We start from the raw sequence: 18508 nt of genomic DNA, 5'->3' as shown, positions 1-18508 counted from the left end.
AGATGGACATTGTGAGAAAATGTGGAGAGTCGAAATAAAGAGTTGAGATTTCTTTTTACGCGTTACATTGATACATCGCATCATTAGTCATTTGATCAATATGTCAATATATCATTCATATCGATGTATTGTTACACCCCTAATAAATAACCAAAAACAAATATACACAAATTTAGACAAGTAAAACTCAAAAAGGCCTAAAAAAAGAGATTTTTTTACAGGGTATATATTTCAACATGTTTAATATTTTGTTTAATTTTGTTACAAAGAGCAAGTTAATTTGCACAAGACACTGATTAATGAAAGGGGGGCATAAATAAACCTAAATTACACCAAAGTTGATTCTTTGTTTTCTGTTAAAGATCTAGTGATTAACACCATGTCTACACCGGACACAATCGGTTTAGGGATACTAGGTTTAAGGTGAGGGTTATGGTGTGTTTGGACCTCCTAGCTCCACCGATTAGGTCCAGAAAGCTGGACCTCAATGGATTTACAATGGTCCCTTCATCATGTCCATTGTAGACACAGTGTAATGTATACATTTACTCTACATTTCAAAAGTTAAGGGTCAAAGGGTCAGCAATGTATTTTTTACAGAAATAAATGAACACTTTTATTCAGTAACAATGTGTTAAAGGTAGAGGAGGCAATTTTCAGCATGAAAGCATAAGATCCCACCCTCCATTCAGAGCACTCTACAAAGCCACGCCTCCTCCAAAAATATGAACACGTACAGAAGGGAGTAAAGCGTCACACTTCTGTTTCTGTTGCGGTGCTCTGTGACTGACGTCTGTCTAACTCTGCATAGATACATACATTTAGATACATACATTTATAAATACATTTAGACCACTTAACTTAGTGATCACTATCAGGATGTGAAAAGACTTTCATCCAGCATTACAAAAAAAATTCTGGAACTAATCACCTACCCTACCTTTAAATTGATCAAAAGTGACAGTAAAGACATTTAGAATGTTATTTCTATTCATCAATGAATCATGAAAAACATGTATCACGGTTTCCACAAAAACATTAAGCAGCACAACTGTTTTCAACATTGACAATAATAAGAAATGTTTCTTCAAATCAGCATATTAGACTGATTTCTGAAGGATCATATGACACTGAAGACTGGACTGATGATGCTGATAATTCAGCTGTGCCATTACAGAAAAATGTTGACATGTTTAAATAGAAAGCAGTTATTTTAAATTGTAAAAACATTTCACAATTGATCAAGCCATGGTTAACAGATGAGACTTCTTTAAAAAACATTACAAAAATCTTACCAACCCCAAACTTTTCAACAGTAGTGTCTATACATATATGCATATGCACAATGAATGCTCAGCACACACTCAGCACTCTCTCATCTTGGCAATCTGAAGCAGAGCCACTCTGGCCTCTTCATCCATGAAACCCTGCAAAAGAAGACCACAGCTTCTAGAACACTGCTATTCTCATGGGTTTACTTTTGAAAGCATAATAAGAAAATAAACATAATAAAATGTTACCTGTGCTGCACTGAGCAAACGTGTTCGGTATATTGAAAGCACATGTCTGTAATGCTTTTCCGAGTTCTGGCAATAAAAGTAAGAGAACAAGTTCATAACGCATTGGTTTTCACATCAGTTACAAAAGAAAAATGATTAATGCTTAAACTTGAATTTAATTTAGAAATGTACAATACATGTCAAAGTGCTGGATCACAGTAAAAGCATTGTGGGTGAGTACTTTAATGAAAGTTAACATGTCTCCTGAGAGTGATTACTCTGTGGGAGTGCAAAAATTGCTTCTATGAAGTTACCAGCACGGTGTACAGTCTCCTCTGGGGCATATGACATGGTCTATTTCCAGTGGTAAAACGTAACAAAAGTACATTTACACAAGAACTGTACTTTTCTTAAGCATTTCCATTTAATGTAACTTTATGCTTTTACTCCACATCTCAGAGACGTTTTACTCCACTACACTTGTTTGACAGCTTTAAGGCCCACGTACACTTCATTTTCTGTGTTCTGCTCCATCTCACAGTTGAGTGCACAAGCCTTTCAAAGTATACTCCTTTGGCTGTGAGCAAAAAAAGAAGCGTTCTGCGTATGCACACTATCCAGTGGACTTCGTTTTCAAGTGCTAAAGTCACTCGCACGTGCTGTTGTGCATGGACACGAAAATTGGGCTGCACACAAACCCTCCTGATGACGAAAATGACGTCATGTGGACAGTGCACGGGCCGTCGCAAAAAAAGTATACTTAGGGCTTTAGGTACTACAGTAGTTACTTTTCAGTGTACAATGTTTCATACCATTGAAAACCACGCATCTCCAAATGTGGTGATTTAATAAAATGAACGTTTATGATAAACTGAAAGATTAAGTGTTTCCTTTATGGTTTGGGAAAATTCTCCTACTTAAACTAAACCAACTATTAAACCCAGAATGAGTGCCGACAGAAGGAACCACTTATCTACCCTCTCCCTGGATGTATTATGTAATAAAATGTGTTGTTAAGTGAATTGGTTGCCTTGTTTATTTTGCACAACCAAACTTCTTTCTTGGGTTGAATTGAGCAGTTGTTGGTGTTTATTGACATTTATTTGCTGTGTGTGCTTGTGTGTGCAAGCATATAAATATGACCATAAAAGCATGCTAAAAATATGAATGCTGTAAATGTATTCTATATTATAGGAGTTTATAATATGGGAGTTATGGAAACAATCCACCTTCCCTCCAAAGTTAAACACAACTGATTAATGCTGGTTCTCCATTAACTCTCCATTAAGAAAAAATGCTAACATAAATGTAGTCAACGTAGAAATCAGTGCATATTATGCGTTAATATTTACAAAAATTGCTGCAAATAAACAAGCTGTTGCTATCTGTCCTGCTTAAACCCAATCAAACAGGTTGACAGTGTAAGTTTGTGGCGGCGAAATCCCAGTGTGTCTTTCTTTTTCAACAGCTCTGCCTATACTAAAGAATCCTATCAAAATCCAATTTGCACTAAAAGCACTGACCTCTCAAGTCTAACAAAGCTTAAACAAAGCAGACTCTCAAAAACAGCCCTAAAGAATCGAGCGACCTGTGAGTAACTAACCTCTAGCTGCTGTTGTAGGCTGTAGACCTGAGCCTGGAGGGAGCTGTCCGATTGTGATGGTTCACAGGAGCCGACGGGTTCTGATATGTTGACCTGAGCCAACCTCTGTCCCTCATGCTTCACTGATGACTGAGATAGAGAACACATGTAATTACATTTTTACAATTTCTTTAGGCTATTTGCTGATATTAGAGATATTTCAAGCTCATTTCCCATATTTTTATATTTTGATTACCTTCGCTGCCATCTAATGCTCACTTAAAGTTGATTTTTTTAAAACATTAACAATTGAATTACACTTCAATAAAATGTTATCTATGGCAAATCTCAAAATGAATATCATTTTTTTATACTGTGTACATTATAAAGTTGTGATGCCTAAATGTACTTGTAGCATTTAAAATGACGATTTTTTAGTTTTTAGTTTTTATTTCTTAATTTATTTAGACAAAAAACGCATAGAATTTGAATATCGGCCATTTATCAATCATTTGAATTCATTTTAATTTTAGTATTGGTGCATTCCAAAACATTTTAATAATGCTTGTAAAATGACAAAATTATACATTAAATGTTTATTAATAGAATCTGTATTGATATCTGGATTTTGGGACAATCTCAATGCATTGATGATCTGTGAGAAAAAAAAATAGTCATGAATTTAAGCAATAATCATTAACCTTGACAACTTGATCTGGTGATGTCCTCCCCTGGTCCTCAGTTGTGCTACTTTTGCTTTCTATTTCACTTGGCTGCACGTTTTCCGCTGCAATTCTAGTGACTTCACATTCTGCTCTGTCACTCCCTGTAGAAGAAGATACTTGGTTATGCTGTACTTGACTTGCGCACGGCTGCCTGTGTTCTTCTCTCCGAACACCCTCCTCTTTTGTGTTTGAGATGCTCACACTGGCCTGGTTTTGTCTCTTCTCCATCTCTTCAAGGGCTAGTTTGAGTCGTTCCACCTCTTTCTCCTTTTCCTCCACTAAGACAACAGGAGCAAACTTGGACTTCAGAGCCTCCTGGATTGTGTCCAGCTCTGTCTTTTGCTCTTGAAGTTCTCTCAGCAGGCTCTGGTTCTCTTCCTGGGCGCACTGGTACTTCTGTAGAGCCTCGTCAGCTTTGGTTTCAGCCTGTTGCAGTGAATTGTTCAGTGAGCTAGTTATGACTGTGTGCTCACCCTTGCTGATGTAGTTCTCCAGATCTACGGTCGGTTCGCTGGTCTCCGTGATGAGGTCAGTCATGGTGCTCTTCGCATGTGTCGGGTACCATTCTGATGGGGTCTGAGCTTCTTTACACGTCGTCTCAGCCTGCTGTGTCTCCATTCCTGCTAACCTTGTCTTCAGTGTGTTTATTTGCTCTTCTCTGCTGAGCAGCTCCTGGGAAAGCCGGCTAAGTTCCTGCATCAAGGAGCCCTGGTTCTGCTTCTGCTGCTCTACCTCCCTCCTGCTCTGGCTGAGCTCCTTCTGCATTCTCCCCAGTTCGGCTACGGCTGCCTCCCGCTGACCTTTGACTTCTTGAAGCTGGACTCTCAGCTCTTCCACCAAGTGCTCCCTGACGGCTACTAGATGAGCTTGCATCTGTCTCACTCGGGATTCTGAGCCGGCCATCCTTCTTTGCACCTCACCCAAGGCCTCCTCCAGCTCCCATGATCGGTTATGGGACGCATGCAGAGCTTGTTCGCTGCTCCTCCTCAGACTTTCGTATTCCTGACAACGCAGAGCCAGTGCCGCGTCCAGCCTGTGCACCTCCGCCTCTGCTACTTCTTGCCTCCTCCGTGCATCTCGTAGTTCTCTCCTAAGGGCCTCCACCTCACCGGGCAATAACTCCATCGGAGTAGATCTCACTGGCACAGGAGCTGACTGTGCAGGCCTGACCTGAATAATTGACAAGGGTAATGTTGAAGTAAGAAATACTCTTACGTTTGTCTATTTTAGATCAACTGCTGTAATGTTTCAGTTAGTTGAGAACGGGATGTAAATTGAGTCTGATATCAAGTGAAGTTATAACCTATTTATAATCTATTCAATTTATATTCTGTCAGAAAAAAAGTGTTCACATTATACAAATTTACTTGGTTGACTGCATTATACATAATATAATAATGGAAAGTTAATGGAAAGTTTAATTTAACTGCCTGATAAAATGACTATGAGCAAGATATCAAAGTCACATACATAATTTTTTTACCCAAAACCCTAAAAAGGTATTGATTGATTGGTTGATTGATTGATTGATTGATTGATCGATCGAATGACTGATTTTGTGGTGAAGACCTTAATGTAAAATTGAATTTAAATGGCTGATAAAAGGACAAACTGTGAGCAAGATATCAAGGTCGCATACTTCAAAACTAAGGAGTTAACTAAACCTAAAAATACTTAATGACACTGTCATAAAGCAAACTCTTCAGACACAGATCGGGTTAGGCAGGTTAGGCAGGATACCTGTGTAGAATCCAGATTATGACCTTGTTTGGCAGCTTTTCCTTCAGGGAACAGAAAATATGTTTAAAATATCAGAACCCAGACCTGGAAAGCTTTTGTGATATGACTGATTGCAATCATGATGTTCTGCCATTATATATAAACACATTCCAAGTTACCTTCAGTGGAGTGACTGCCATGTTCCTTCTGTAATTCAGACACAACCCTTTATTGATGACATTCACAACTGATCACAATCAGCTACAGGAGAGCAAAATGACTGCCTGATAGCACAGACTTCAAATGTCAATCAAATTAAATCAAATGCCATCCTCTAAGAAACTCACTGTTAGTGGCTCTGACAAAGCTTTCTCCGTCTTTACTGATCCTGCTTTGGTCCAGGGTTTAGCCTGTGCATTCAGAAAGAAAGAAAAACTTTCTATTCTTATCATCCTTCGGATGAGACGTAAAACCGAGGTCCTGACTCTCTGTGGTCATTAAAAATCCCAGGATGTCTTTCGAAAGAGTAGGGGTGTAACCCCGGCATCCTGGCCAAATTTGCCCAGTGGCCTCTGTCCATCATGGCCTCCTAATCCTCCCCATATATACTGATTGGCTTCATCACTGTCTCCTCTCCACCAGTAAGCTGGTGTGTGGTGGGCGTTCTGGCGCAATATGGCTGCCGTCGCATCATCCAAGTGGATGCTGCACATTGGTGGTGGTTGAGGAGATTCCCCCCTTCTATGTAAAGCGCTTTGAGTGTCGAGAAAAGCGCTATATAAATGTAATGAATTAATTATTATTATTATTATTATCAAAAATCTCTGATGACATGGTCTTTAGATAGAAATAAATCTATATTTCCATAATAACTTCGCTAACAATTCTTTAATAATAAATGCATCTCCCTACAGTAAATCACTGAAACATAGCCTGAAGGGTGGATCCATAATAGATGTGTTAGAAGTAAGAAACTATAGATTTCCACATGTATGGTTGAGATATTCACATGAGCATGAGAATCAGTATTCATCTCCATCGACAGCTGCAGAAGAACTAGGAATTTCATCCGACTGATTTCCATCATTGCAGAGATGGACATAGCACACCATCATCATTCTCAAGTGACCGCAGATTAGGATGGCTCTAATTAAAGTGCACTGTGATGGGCATTTAAGACTCTAGATGGCAGTAAGATCAATAAATAGATAGAGTTCACTTGAGTGCAGTGCAGCAAACTCATGACCTTATTTGTCTGCTGTTACTGCCTTTCCTGTCTTGGATTAAAAGTACTTGAACTTGACTGTGAATCCCGAATGCAAATGCGTCAAAGAGTTAAATTGTCAGCAAAAAGTCAATGTTACCTGTTGAATCTTCTGTGAAACACTGGCAGTCTCTTTGGCTGAAAACAAAAAAATGTTATAGCACGTTATAGCACATAATGCACATTTCAGACAAGATATTATTATTACTAATATTTAACATGCCATGAATGTGCGTTGATTTACATGGCAATCACTTTATTAACTAATTGTTGCATTTTAATTGTTGCATTTAATTTTAATCTGGTGATATGGCAGATATTACATGAAAAGCATCTTTCAGGGACCCAAGTGATCTTCTAATAATAAGCGGCTGATTTGCTTGGAATAAGCCTCTCTCTTTAAATAAGACAGTTCTTGGAAAAGGAATACAGTTCGGCCAACTCTAGAAACTGATGCTTTTAGTTAGAATCTGAGAAGTCTATGTGAGCACAGCTGGATCTGTATCTTTCAGACACTTCTCTTAAATTACATGACATTATCCAGTAATGACAGTGTGATTGTTGATATGGGATCTAAATTTAAATCTCGACTGACCTGCTGTCTGCATGAGCAGGTTCAGCAATTTCAACATGTAATGATAACAACACTGTCACTTTGCACTACCTTGCTGTCACAAAATGACATGGTGTTTTTTACCTTTAGTGGTTGTTTCCAAGGCATGTTGTACAAGAGTGATCAAGTCTTGATTCTGACTTAGTCTGGCATAGTGGTAAGCATCATGGCCATAAATGTCCACTGCTGAAACATCTGCCTTAGTCTTCAGAAGAATCTCCACCACTTCTTTACAGGAGTTCTCACAAGCTAATATTAGCGCAGTCCTAGACAGAACACACACATATACAGAACATAAAATATAACAAGTCAGAAAAACAGAAGATAGAAAAAATTATTGATCAGTTGGTATGGCACAACTCAAGGTCAAACAAACTTTATAATTATTTCCACAAAGCTTAAAAGATATCTTTACTTGAATGAGCTTTTTCTAAGACTCATCAAAAGCAGTTCATGAGTTATACTGAACTATATCATTGTATTATTTATTAAATAATTGTAATGCTTTTCAACATTTAATGAATCTCATGAGTTGAATTGGTTTTGGCAGCACTAAAAATGTTAAAATATTGATTAAAATTGTTTGCTGCACTTGTCATTGAATGCTGATAAATAACAAATAAAGGTATATAGTGAAGCTTCACTAGTTCTGAAAATGAATGCAACATAAGTGTGCTATGCACTTGAGCATTGTTCCTACTGCTGCTTTCTGCAGTGTACACATGCAAATGTGTGCCACTTCAATGGAAAGAAAGAAAACAGATGACTTCCTTGTAGAAGATGGATTTTCTTGCAAGTTGATTCACATTAGTGAATAAAATGAAACTGAATATAAATATATTTGAATTTAAAATGTAATCTTCCTCTTCTGGCTGATACTTTGCTCATGCATATTTGATTTTTGCAAACTCTTTGTGGATCATTATTAATGCACAAAAGAAAATAAGATCATTTTTAAATGCTTTCCCTTACTTGCTTTGCTTGTCTCGAAGAACAGTGCGTGCTCCATATTGCACAAGCAACTGGCATGCTCTTGGTTGGCTCATCTTAGCAGCAAGCAACAAAGGTGATCTACCATCCTGAAAAAGGTACATAAAATCAATATAACATCGCACTTTCTCACATCGCTTCTTATATATACACAGTGTGCAAAATTAATTGATCTTTCAAAACCATTTTACTTACTGCGTCAGTAGCATCAACAGATGCACCGCTGTCAAAGAGCATTTTGATGGTGGCTTTACAGCCTACATTTGCTGAAAAACAATAACATGACACAAGACGTTATAATTTTCCAATCAACTCTGACAGCTAGACATTATATCAGTCCTTGATGCATCCTCATGCAGCAGTTGAAGAATTCATAATGAAAGATTTGCCTGAAAAGAATGACGATAATAAATCTGACACACACACCCAAAATGCATCTGAGCATGCAACACCCAAAATTGTGGTATGTCCTCCATTAAGCTTAACAACAAGCAAGCTAGTCTGGTGTTGATGTAAAACAGTGTTGTGCAAGGTCGGAAAAGTCACTAAAATAATAATAATAATGCCCCCAAAATTCAAGATATGAATTGCCTTGCATGAGTTCTTGTATTTTGTGTTTATAACATAATAGTTAATCAATATTACAAGAGCAAGAGTGCCATTTTCTCGAATATCAGCACGATTACAAATATGACATTAATTTTATACAACAGTTCAATAAACAATAACCTGATTTTTAGACACAACATTGTAAATTTTGACCGCTTTTGCTCTATTTTGCAACAAATATAGTTCCAAACATAGCAGAAATGCAAGGTCTCCCAGCAACAGACAGCAACGTTTCGTTCTTAAAGAGATAGTTCACCAAAAATGTTTAATTCTGTCATAATTTACTCGAGTTTCTTTCTTCTGTTGAACACAAAAAAAGATTTTTTAAAGAATGTTGGTAACCAGACAGTTGACAGTAGCCATTGACTTCCATAGTAGGAAAAAAAATACTATGGAAGTCAGTGGCTACTATGAACTCTTTGGTTACCAACATTCTTTAAATGAAACATTGTTGTCGATTAGTCAGTGAAACAAAAGCAAATGTAGAATTATAAATTATGAGGGAAAAAAATTACTACATTTTAAATGGAATATTTTTTTTGTTGGCGTTTTTGCCTCTTATTGGATAGGACAGTAGCTAGACAGGAAGTGAGGTGGGAGAGAGAGGGGGGGGACGTGATCGGGAAAGGTCCACAAGCCGGAAACTCGAACTCAGGTCGCACGAAGCACAGCGGCGCTAAATGTTGGCGCACTTGCCCACGAGACTATCGGCGCAGACTTTAAATGAAATATTAATAAAATAAATTTTAAAAAAGGAAAATCCACACACCTGCATCATGCAAAGCTGTACGGCCCTGCAGGTCTGCGCTGTCAACAGGACATTTGCACTGTTGGAAAAGAAAATATTTAACAATATCATACAATCCGAGTTTTCAAATCTTCAATGATTTTTTTTACAGCTAAAGTTAATTTACATATTCCTCTGCTCAACAAGCTAAGAAAACTGAAAAAGAATGAAAGATATTGAAAAGAATGTAAATTGCACAAATGCTTATCATAAATGCAAATATATATTTAGAATTTGGCTCAATCAAAAGTAAAAAAAATTGAATGCTTTAAATTGTTCATGGTTTGAATTATTTTGCTTTTGCACTACTTTAATGCAATTGACTGCCAGTTGAAACTCATTTGCATTAATTTCCTTCATTTTCACTTGCATTTAATTATAGCTGCATTCACATCAAAGCTTTACGAAAGAAAATTCACATTTCCACACCAGATAACACACCTCGCATTCTTAACGGTGCGTTTGTGAGCAAAAGAATGGTTGCTATATAATACAAAAAAGTGGAGTAAATTGCTCCAGCCCTGCCTTCAGCGCACAGTTTCATGTGGAGATCAAAAGCAAAGGAAAGTCCAGAGAAAGTAAAAAAAAAAACAAATAAGCAAGGGCTTTAAACATAAAACAGGGTATGAAAAGAAAAGAAAGCATTGAGCGGTCTTTGGCAGAGCAATCGCTAAAGGGGTTGGTTATACGTCAACATTGTGACATTCCAATGCGGTTTCTCATTAGTCTTTCTTCCTGTGATTGTTGTTGGACAGTACCTGCAGAAGCCTCTGCACACACATGGGATGACCGCCTGCTGCAGACAGATGCAAAGCTGTTTTCCCTGCAGAGAGGAACAACATACATAATTATGTGAGGTTTAAAAGTCAGAAATGTTGTTTGCAGCACTTGAGCTGCTTGAATTTCATACGTTTGAGTTCAAACTGATCATGAGATTCAAACTTCATGATTCTGGTCATCTGTACGAAGGAATCTCATGATCAATTTCACAGATTTAATTGTTTGTTTAGCGAAAATCGAAATCCTTTCTGTTTATTTCAAGGTTTAAATAGATTTTGAATCCCAGTTTTTCAATGTGATCTCAGACCGGGGCTGATCGATTATGTCAAAAATCATAATTATGATTATTTTTTGTCAATGTCGTAATTACGATTATTTAACACAATTATGACCAAAACCTAATATGTGACCCTGGATCACAAAACCATTCACAAGTAGCACAGGTATATTTGTGGCAATAGCCAACAATACATTTTTTGGGTCAAAATTATCGATTTTTCTTTTATGCCAAAAATCATTAGGATATTAAGTTAAGATCATAGAGCTTTCCATAAATCTCTTACCGTACATATATAAAACATTTATTTTTCTGAGTGAATGCAGCACAATCACGAACATAAATGGACAACTTTAAAGGCGATTTTCTCAATGTTTCGATTTCTTTGCACCCTCAGATTCCAGATTTTCAAATAGTTGTATCTCGGCCAAATATTGTCATATAGATACCAGCGAAAATTTCTCAATTCTCGATTCCAATTTCAATACCACAGCAGAATACTAGGCTAACTAGTATTCACAAGTTCGCCTGCCCGTTCATCCTTAAAGGTTAATAGTAAACTAATTTGGCTTGCTGTCCTTGGAGGAGGCTCGAACCCGAGGCTCGGCTTGAGCTCCGAGTTAAATTAAGCTTGTCTTTAGGCTAACGCACGAACAACCGCACAACATTTAAACAAAATGTATTGGTTGATTATCAGGAGGGTCAGGTCTTCAGATAGAGGAATGAGAAATGTGATTACTTATGAAAGTCTTACCGGCAGCATCTACAGCCTTCAAGTTGACACCGTTATCCAGGAAAACATTTAGACTGTTTATGAGGCCTTTGCTAGCAGCAACATGAAACCTTAAAAAAATAAAAAATACAAGTAAATTTATTAAATATAAGCATTATATTGCATTATAAGCATTATATTGATTATTACATCAATAATAATGTTCATTAATTTCAATGTCAATAATTTTATTTTACAACAAGAATAAAGTATATTTAATGCAGATATTTGCACAGGTTAATATATAGCCTATCATACTTCCATGGAGATCAGAATATGCATTTACAACATATGTGATTCACCAGTGATTCTGATTATGTATTAAGAGCCAAGAAACATGAAAAAAAAAAAAACATGCAACAACATAGTAGCAAAGGCCTGTTTCAACAGAAAATAGGCACAACCACTCCTTGAGCCTAGTCACAAAGCAGACATGATACATTTGAGTGAATTAGATCACCAGAACTGTTGAAGCTTGTACGTTGAAATAGTTAGAGCTTAGAGGACAAAAGAAAGATCAAAGAGATGTAGGAGTGGGTATGAACATGTTTTGTAGCAGAAAATAAGAGGAGAAAAAAAATATTTTTAAAATCTATTTGAAAAAGGAATGACAATTAAATGCACAGGAGCTAAATATATAAAAAAAATGACATTTCTTTATTCCATCATGTTTACTGACAAGGTTAAAGCAAGGAAATACATATTCAATTTGCCAGAAAAACATTGGAAAGTAGGAAATATTTAACATCAACAGAACATGACTAAAATCCTGTCATGAGGCCCGACACATCTAATACAACCCCGTTTAAAAACAGCTGACCGGAAGAGATAAAAGAAGAAACGTAGGAAAATGATAGGCTACATAACACACCGCACAGCACACCATATTTAATACCCTCCCATAAACATATTATCACCAGAGCACTGCTGTGCCACACATTTATGATTTAGTTAAACACCTTTGATGTTAGAAAGCTTTATGAAGACATTTACTCTCCGGAACAACTTCTATGCTTCTCATGTTCCTGTTTCGGAACTTCTTTCATGCCTTATTTACAGTTGTGGTCAGAATTAATGGCACCCCTGGTAATTATGATCAAAGATGGCTGTAAAAATAAATCTGCATTGTTCATCCTTTTGATCTTTCATTCTAATTATTAATTATTTAATTTCACATTATGAAATAAATGTTTTTCTCCAAAACAAGTTGGCCATAATTATTGACACCCCAGAATTTTTTATGAGTAAATATCTTTGAAGTATATTCCCATTAATATTTACATATTTAGCACACCAGGGTGACTAGGAACATGACATTTTCTAGCTATGACTTCTTGTTTCACAGGAGTTTAAATATAAGGAAACACAAAGGCCAAATTCAGTTGTCAGACACGACTGGAACTTCAAAAGGGTCCTGGTTCTATGGTCAGATGAAACTAAAAAAGTGCTTTTTGGCAGCAAACCCACCAGATGTGTTTGGTGCAAACAGGGATAAACAGTACCCCATGTCCACCGTTAGATATACCGCTGGATCTTTAATGTTGTGGGCCTGTTTTTTTTTTGTTTGTTTTTTTGCTGGAGGTCCTGGACATCTTTTTCAGATACATGGTATCATGGATTCTAGCAAATACCAACAGATAAAAAAATCAAAACCTGACGGCCTCAGCTAGAAATCTTATAATTGGTTGGATCTTCCATCAGGACAACGATCCAAAACAAACATCAGAATCAACACAAAAATGTGTCACTGAGCACTGTCCCCTACCCTGAACCCTATAGAAAATGAGTGGGCTGAACTGAAGAGAAGCACCAACATGGATCTGGGAATCTGAAGGATCGGGAGAGATTCTGTATAAAGGAATGGTCTCTGATCTCTTGTCAGGTGTTCTCCAAACTCATCAGGCATTATAGGAGAAAACTCAGAGCTTTAAAAAAGATTTTTTTTTGTGTACCTAGCGTACCTTTAAACTGCTTAATCAGAAAGTATACTAATCATCTTGGAGGTTCATGTTTCAACATTTATTTTTGTGCTTAGTTTTTCCTTGTTTACACATACCAGTATTTATCATGAGAAGTGTGCTGCAGGTCCATGCAAGAAATACAAAATACAAAACCCTCCACAAAGCAAACAGGGCACTCTATGTAGCTTATCCTTTAGGGTAAAATATAAGAAGAGTAAGCCAATGCTGAAGGAAGATTTAAATAGCATTAAGGGTGAAATTGCCTCAAAATTTGTTTGAGGGCACAACAAAAATTGGGCTGTCAAAATTTCTTTCCTCCTCCCCTGGCTGGACATTTGCACTTTTATTAAAAAGCTATTTTGTGGCAAGAGACAAGTGTGATGAAATGCATACAGAAGTAAACACAGGAGTCCCAGCAGGGAGGATAGAGAACTGTTTTTGAGATTTACTTCCAATCAAAGAGCGCAAGACCACTTGATCCCAGAGCTTTTCATAGAGGGGTTCAGCTTCCACTTTAAAACATAGTGCGGGAATGAGCTCAGTAGTGCACAGAATCACAGAGGACAGTAAAATGAGTTGTCTTTGCAAAAAGTTTTTTTTTTGCATAAACATAGAATAAAATATAGATTATACTTAAGTGGAGAATTATTCTCAGTAAAATTCAAGTAAAGACAATAAAAAAAAATGCTATTTGTACATTGGATAAAAAATTTTTTAGCATCATGTTGAAAGTGCCACTTACGCAGAACGGCCCTCTGAGTCTAGTTTGGTGGGATTGGTTCCTTTCTTGAGTGTTGCTGTGAGTTTCTCTATATCTCCATTTTCGGTCGCCTTCATGAGACGCTCATCATACTTTCCCCATTCTGTACTCTGAGACAGAGGCAAATATAAGACATCGGAAAACGCAATATTCATACCATCAATTTCACAACCTACTCTCTTACAGCTCAACAGAGCCATCACTGAAACCGCCATCACTTTTATCATTGTCTGGTTTGGCTCTGCTACTGAACACTTTCTTTTTGAAAATCCTAAAACGTGCTTTATTTCCATGTCTAAGAGAAACAAATCATATTTTAATGTGAAACCTTCACTATAGTTCAGTATAGAACTAGCAATTGCCATTAACCCCTTATTTTATTAAGCAAAATTCATTTATATTTCCTCCTGAAATAACAGAGTTGCTATGCAAAAAAATAAAATAATGACTCTGCTATACTGAACAGTGATATAGTGAACATGTCCACTATATTGTTAAATACAACAGGCTGTAAAGTGTATGAACCAATCAGCATCCAAGACTAGAACCATCCTTTTTATAATGTAATTTATGGCGAGGTGATGCTGAATTATTGATTTTGATGGGCTCAGACGTTCTAAACTATCGATTATTTTCCAATAACAGCACTATAAAGTAGTTCCAGGTCTGTTGACCGCATTACAATTGCATTTCCCCAAGTTATTTCAAATAGCCTTACAGTCTTCACGGCAAAGGAACCAGAAAAATAAAGAAATTTGTCAAGCAACTAGGATGAAATTACAAAGAATATCTACAGTCTACATCTACAAAAATGTTCTACAGTTGTTTAAATTTGCAACAATACAGTAAAGTAAATAATCTTTGCTTGTCTCAATCGCTCAAGCGCAAAGTAGGCGTAGCCAGCGATAAAACTTCTAAAGATACAATCGCGAGTCAGACGCATGGTTCTTATCACTTTAGCCATAAACATAACAATTCATTCCTGGAGTACAGCAAAACAATTCAGCAACTTACAACCACGCAGACTGACCACCCACAGTCCCATTCTATTACACACACACACAAACTCGGTTTCAGGACATGTTATGGGCTTGGTCCAAAGTCTTGACAAGCTATTCGAAAGAGTAAAATTTGTATCTAGTCAATAATGTTTACCTCGTTTTTCTTAAGTCGTTGTTTAAAACTTTTCATAGTTCCAGTATAACAGTAACTAGCCCAGTGCACTTGTCCAGGTGTCCAAATGTGCGTCTCTTGTCAAAGTTTGCCTGTAAACAGTGGCGGATTTAGCAAATCGGGGGCCCAAGGCGAAGGTAGGCTATGGGCCCCTACCCATCCAATCTTTAAAAGAGAACGAAAAAATATGTACTGACTGAATGGTGGATAGGGAGGTAAAGCTAATCTACGGGTAGGTGAAGATTAGAGAGGAGAAAAAACGTCCCCTTTAAACCCTGCATAGGCTACACTTCTTTACTCCTAAACAGAAACATGTTACAATGTTTACATGGTACAATTTCTGGTCAATTTTCTTTTTTTTTTTCTTTTTTTTTGCTTGGCAAATTTCACCATTTCGATTCAATTCTTGTGATTTGATTCAATATTGACTCATTTGGATAAATATTAGGTAACGTTTCACAAGACAGGCGTTACTTTTTATCAAAAAAAAAAAATCAGCTGGTATAATTTAAGGTTAAAATAAGTAATAGGCCTATAGTACACATATTTAGCCAAATACTCTCTATAGCTCTTTTTTCTAGCCAATTAAATGGCTTTCCTGAGGTAAATGTTATGTGACGATTGTTCTCCAGCTGTTTTACCTCTTTCCGCGGTTGAAAAACACTTATTGATCGATATTATGAATAAGGAATATACATTTCGGTAAGTTATACGGTATCTTTCAACATTGTTAATTCATGTTTATTTACTATTAGGTAGAGATGATCAGTTCACGTGCCGCTAGGAATCTGTCACGTCACATTAAAAGGGCAAAACGGTATTATTTGAATTTCGTAATAGAATTGACAGAATCTGAGAGCTGAGATTTTTTTAAATATCATGATTCATAAACTGCTCAGTTTTGTCTGTCGATCTCCGTGTCCTCTTTGCTTCACGATTTTTCTGTGCGTTGGACGTTGTTGTTCCTGATCTGTATCCCCAACAGTAGCCATAAAAAAGTTTGTCATTGGCAGCGTTTCCAAATACTTATCAGCGTCTTTTCACTTTTTTTCTTTTATTTGAGCCGCTTGGGTAACTTCGAAACTTTAAATTTTCGCGTTTAGACTCGTCTTGCTCTGGGGATCAATTGCTCTATTTCCCAGTCCTCCTGTTACTGCGTGTTGTTTATCTTTCGCGCCGCGCACTTTTTCTGACTTTTTGCTTTCCTCCCGCTTCCTCCTTTTTTCAGCACCGCTTGGGTAGCTAGCTTCGCTTCATTTTTACTCTGTCTACTATGTACACTCTGTCTGTCAATCACTTCTTTTTCTCTGTCAGTTTTTTTGGCACAGCCTTGTCACTTTCACAGATGCGCAGTAAAAGTGAGATAATGGAATAGTCCAATGTAGTGAGGCGGGGGGGCCCCCTCCTGTCTGCGACACTAATGATTGATGCCATTTTTCGCAAATGGAGTTTTAGAAATATATAATTAAAAAAAAAAAAAAAAAACTTAAGCATAAGTTAATAGGGCATTTTGGGGGCCCCTAGGTAGCTCGGGGCCCAAGGCAATTGCCGACCTTTGCCTAATGGTAAAGTCCGCCCCTGCCTGTAAACTTTATTCCACCCCTTGGTTACAAGGTTCAGGCTCCATTGAGACCTGACGCACTCCCATGAACCAATCGTCAGGAAAAATGTGTAACAATGAGCCAATCGGCGTGGACAGGGAGTCTCCGTATGAAAGTCGCTCGTGGAAAAGCTGATTCACATGATTTGGTGGGCTGCAGATTCCACACACTGTAGATGCCCTCAAAAGCAGCTCGACAATGAGTGTTTGTTTTGGATATAGCTTCGAGTAATACTGTCAGCAGGCTTGTCCTGTTTGCAAACTTACACAGTTGCGTCATCAGTGGTTGGTTAGAATGCGTATTAAAAATCAAAATTTGACTTAAATGAACATGTATTTATTATAAACTGATGCACCTTTTTTAGAAACTGAATTGGTGTTAATGTAGCCATTTTATTACTTTACATGTTTATGAGATTATTCATATCATAATATGTGCAATGTTATCAGACAATTATCTGGGTCAAAGAAGTTTGGCAAAACAGAAAATGATACAAAAATAGCAACATTTTAAACACAGCTCAAGGGCCTTTGACTATATTCTCAACAATATTTTCTTTAAAATCCTGTTGTACCATGTTTTGAAGTTTGGACATTGCTCTCACAAATTAAAGGGCAATCTTTTTCCAGTTCAAGCGTTATAAATGAAAATATAAATTATATTTTTATAGCGCCACCTAGTGTCTGAAGAAAGTACGTACGTTTGAGTTGCAGTTGGTCTTTGATTTACGGTCTCTGAAGCCTAAAGAGTTTTAGGGCAGAAAAATAATGAAGAAAAAGATAAACAATTCGGTGTTTGGACCCCTAATTATGACCCTAAGCGTTTTACAGCTTTACAGATGTTATGAATCACATCCTGTGATTCGTGAATCACATCCTCTTTGTGGTATCATGTAACAGCCCTCTAAACATAAACAAAATGAGACTAATTTCTTTGTTAAGTACAAAAAAACTGAACAATAATAATGATGCTGAGGCTACTTCTGATATAAGAGCATCAAACAGGGTTGTTCTTTCTTGAGGGGTAAAGTCTGCCATTTTATGATGTTTGAATGCATCTAGCTCAAGTCTGGGAACTCGCCAAATCCAGTAGACAAACCAGTTTCAAACATGAGCCTCTTGAAAGACCTCATTCATTCCGCCTTTAAAATATGTAACAGCAGCCTCCCAAATAGAGTGTATTCATGGCCGTGTGCCAAAAGTATTTTTAAAAAAGCAGTTATACAAGTGTTTTAACTGTCATTGCTGTAATGTTATATGAAGCTGAGCTACACTTTAGACAGTGGTGATGTGTGGATTCTTAACCTTTGCAGTCTGCTGAAAAATTATATACAATCCATCTGTACAGTGTACATGATCTTTAAATTACACAATATAATATATTTAAGACCACATAC

At 37.0% G+C, this 18508-nt stretch overlaps 1 protein-coding gene across 5 annotated transcripts; it reads right to left on the bottom strand.

Annotated features, from left to right (window-relative positions):
- Nucleotides 1-217: 217 nt before the first annotated feature.
- Nucleotides 218-17285, bottom strand: uacaa (uveal autoantigen with coiled-coil domains and ankyrin repeats a). 5 transcript variants are annotated; one of them, XM_081373188.1, is made up of 17 exons: nucleotides 17094-17164; nucleotides 15494-15603; nucleotides 14321-14448; nucleotides 11600-11688; nucleotides 10547-10611; nucleotides 9771-9828; nucleotides 8588-8658; nucleotides 8375-8481; nucleotides 7487-7668; nucleotides 6890-6927; nucleotides 5873-5935; nucleotides 5705-5732; nucleotides 5547-5587; nucleotides 3783-4976; nucleotides 3103-3231; nucleotides 1521-1586; nucleotides 218-1427 (listed from the first exon to the last, which is right to left on the bottom strand). In XM_081373188.1, exons 2-17 carry the CDS (start codon nucleotides 15527-15529, stop codon nucleotides 1365-1367), a joined length of 2358 nt encoding a protein of 785 aa, XP_081229314.1. In that variant the 5' UTR covers nucleotides 15530-15603; nucleotides 17094-17164; the 3' UTR covers nucleotides 218-1364. The 5 variants fall into 5 exon arrangements, 4 of the variants coding, with proteins under 4 accessions (XP_081229314.1, XP_081229313.1, XP_081229315.1 ...); XR_014030669.1 differs by lacking the exon at nucleotides 17094-17164 and having other exon boundaries at nucleotides 233-1427; nucleotides 3783-3903; nucleotides 4010-4976; nucleotides 15494-15659; XM_081373187.1 differs by lacking the exon at nucleotides 17094-17164 and having other exon boundaries at nucleotides 15494-15659.
- Between the last annotated feature and the right edge of the window lie 1223 nt (nucleotides 17286-18508).

The sequence above is a fragment of the Scardinius erythrophthalmus genome (genome assembly GCF_964197995.2).
Source record: "Scardinius erythrophthalmus genome assembly, chromosome: 8".
NCBI classification, from domain to species: domain Eukaryota; kingdom Metazoa; phylum Chordata; class Actinopteri; order Cypriniformes; family Leuciscidae; genus Scardinius; species Scardinius erythrophthalmus.
Note: the sequence above shows the minus strand (reverse complement) of the source record. Positions and strands in the feature narration are given on the sequence as shown.

Bases quoted from the DNA above. Each gene is read 5' to 3' on its own strand.
- uacaa (XM_081373188.1), bottom strand. From the start codon at position 15,529: ATGAAAAGTTTTAAACAACGACTTAAGAAAAACGAG. The intron at 8,659-9,770 runs GTGTGTGGATTT...ATTGTTTTTCAG, and splicing joins TACAGCTTTGCATGATGCAG to CAAATGTAGGCTGTAAAGCC. The intron at 8,482-8,587 runs GTAAGTAAAATG...TACCTTTTTCAG, and splicing joins CTGTTGATGCTACTGACGCA to GATGGTAGATCACCTTTGTT.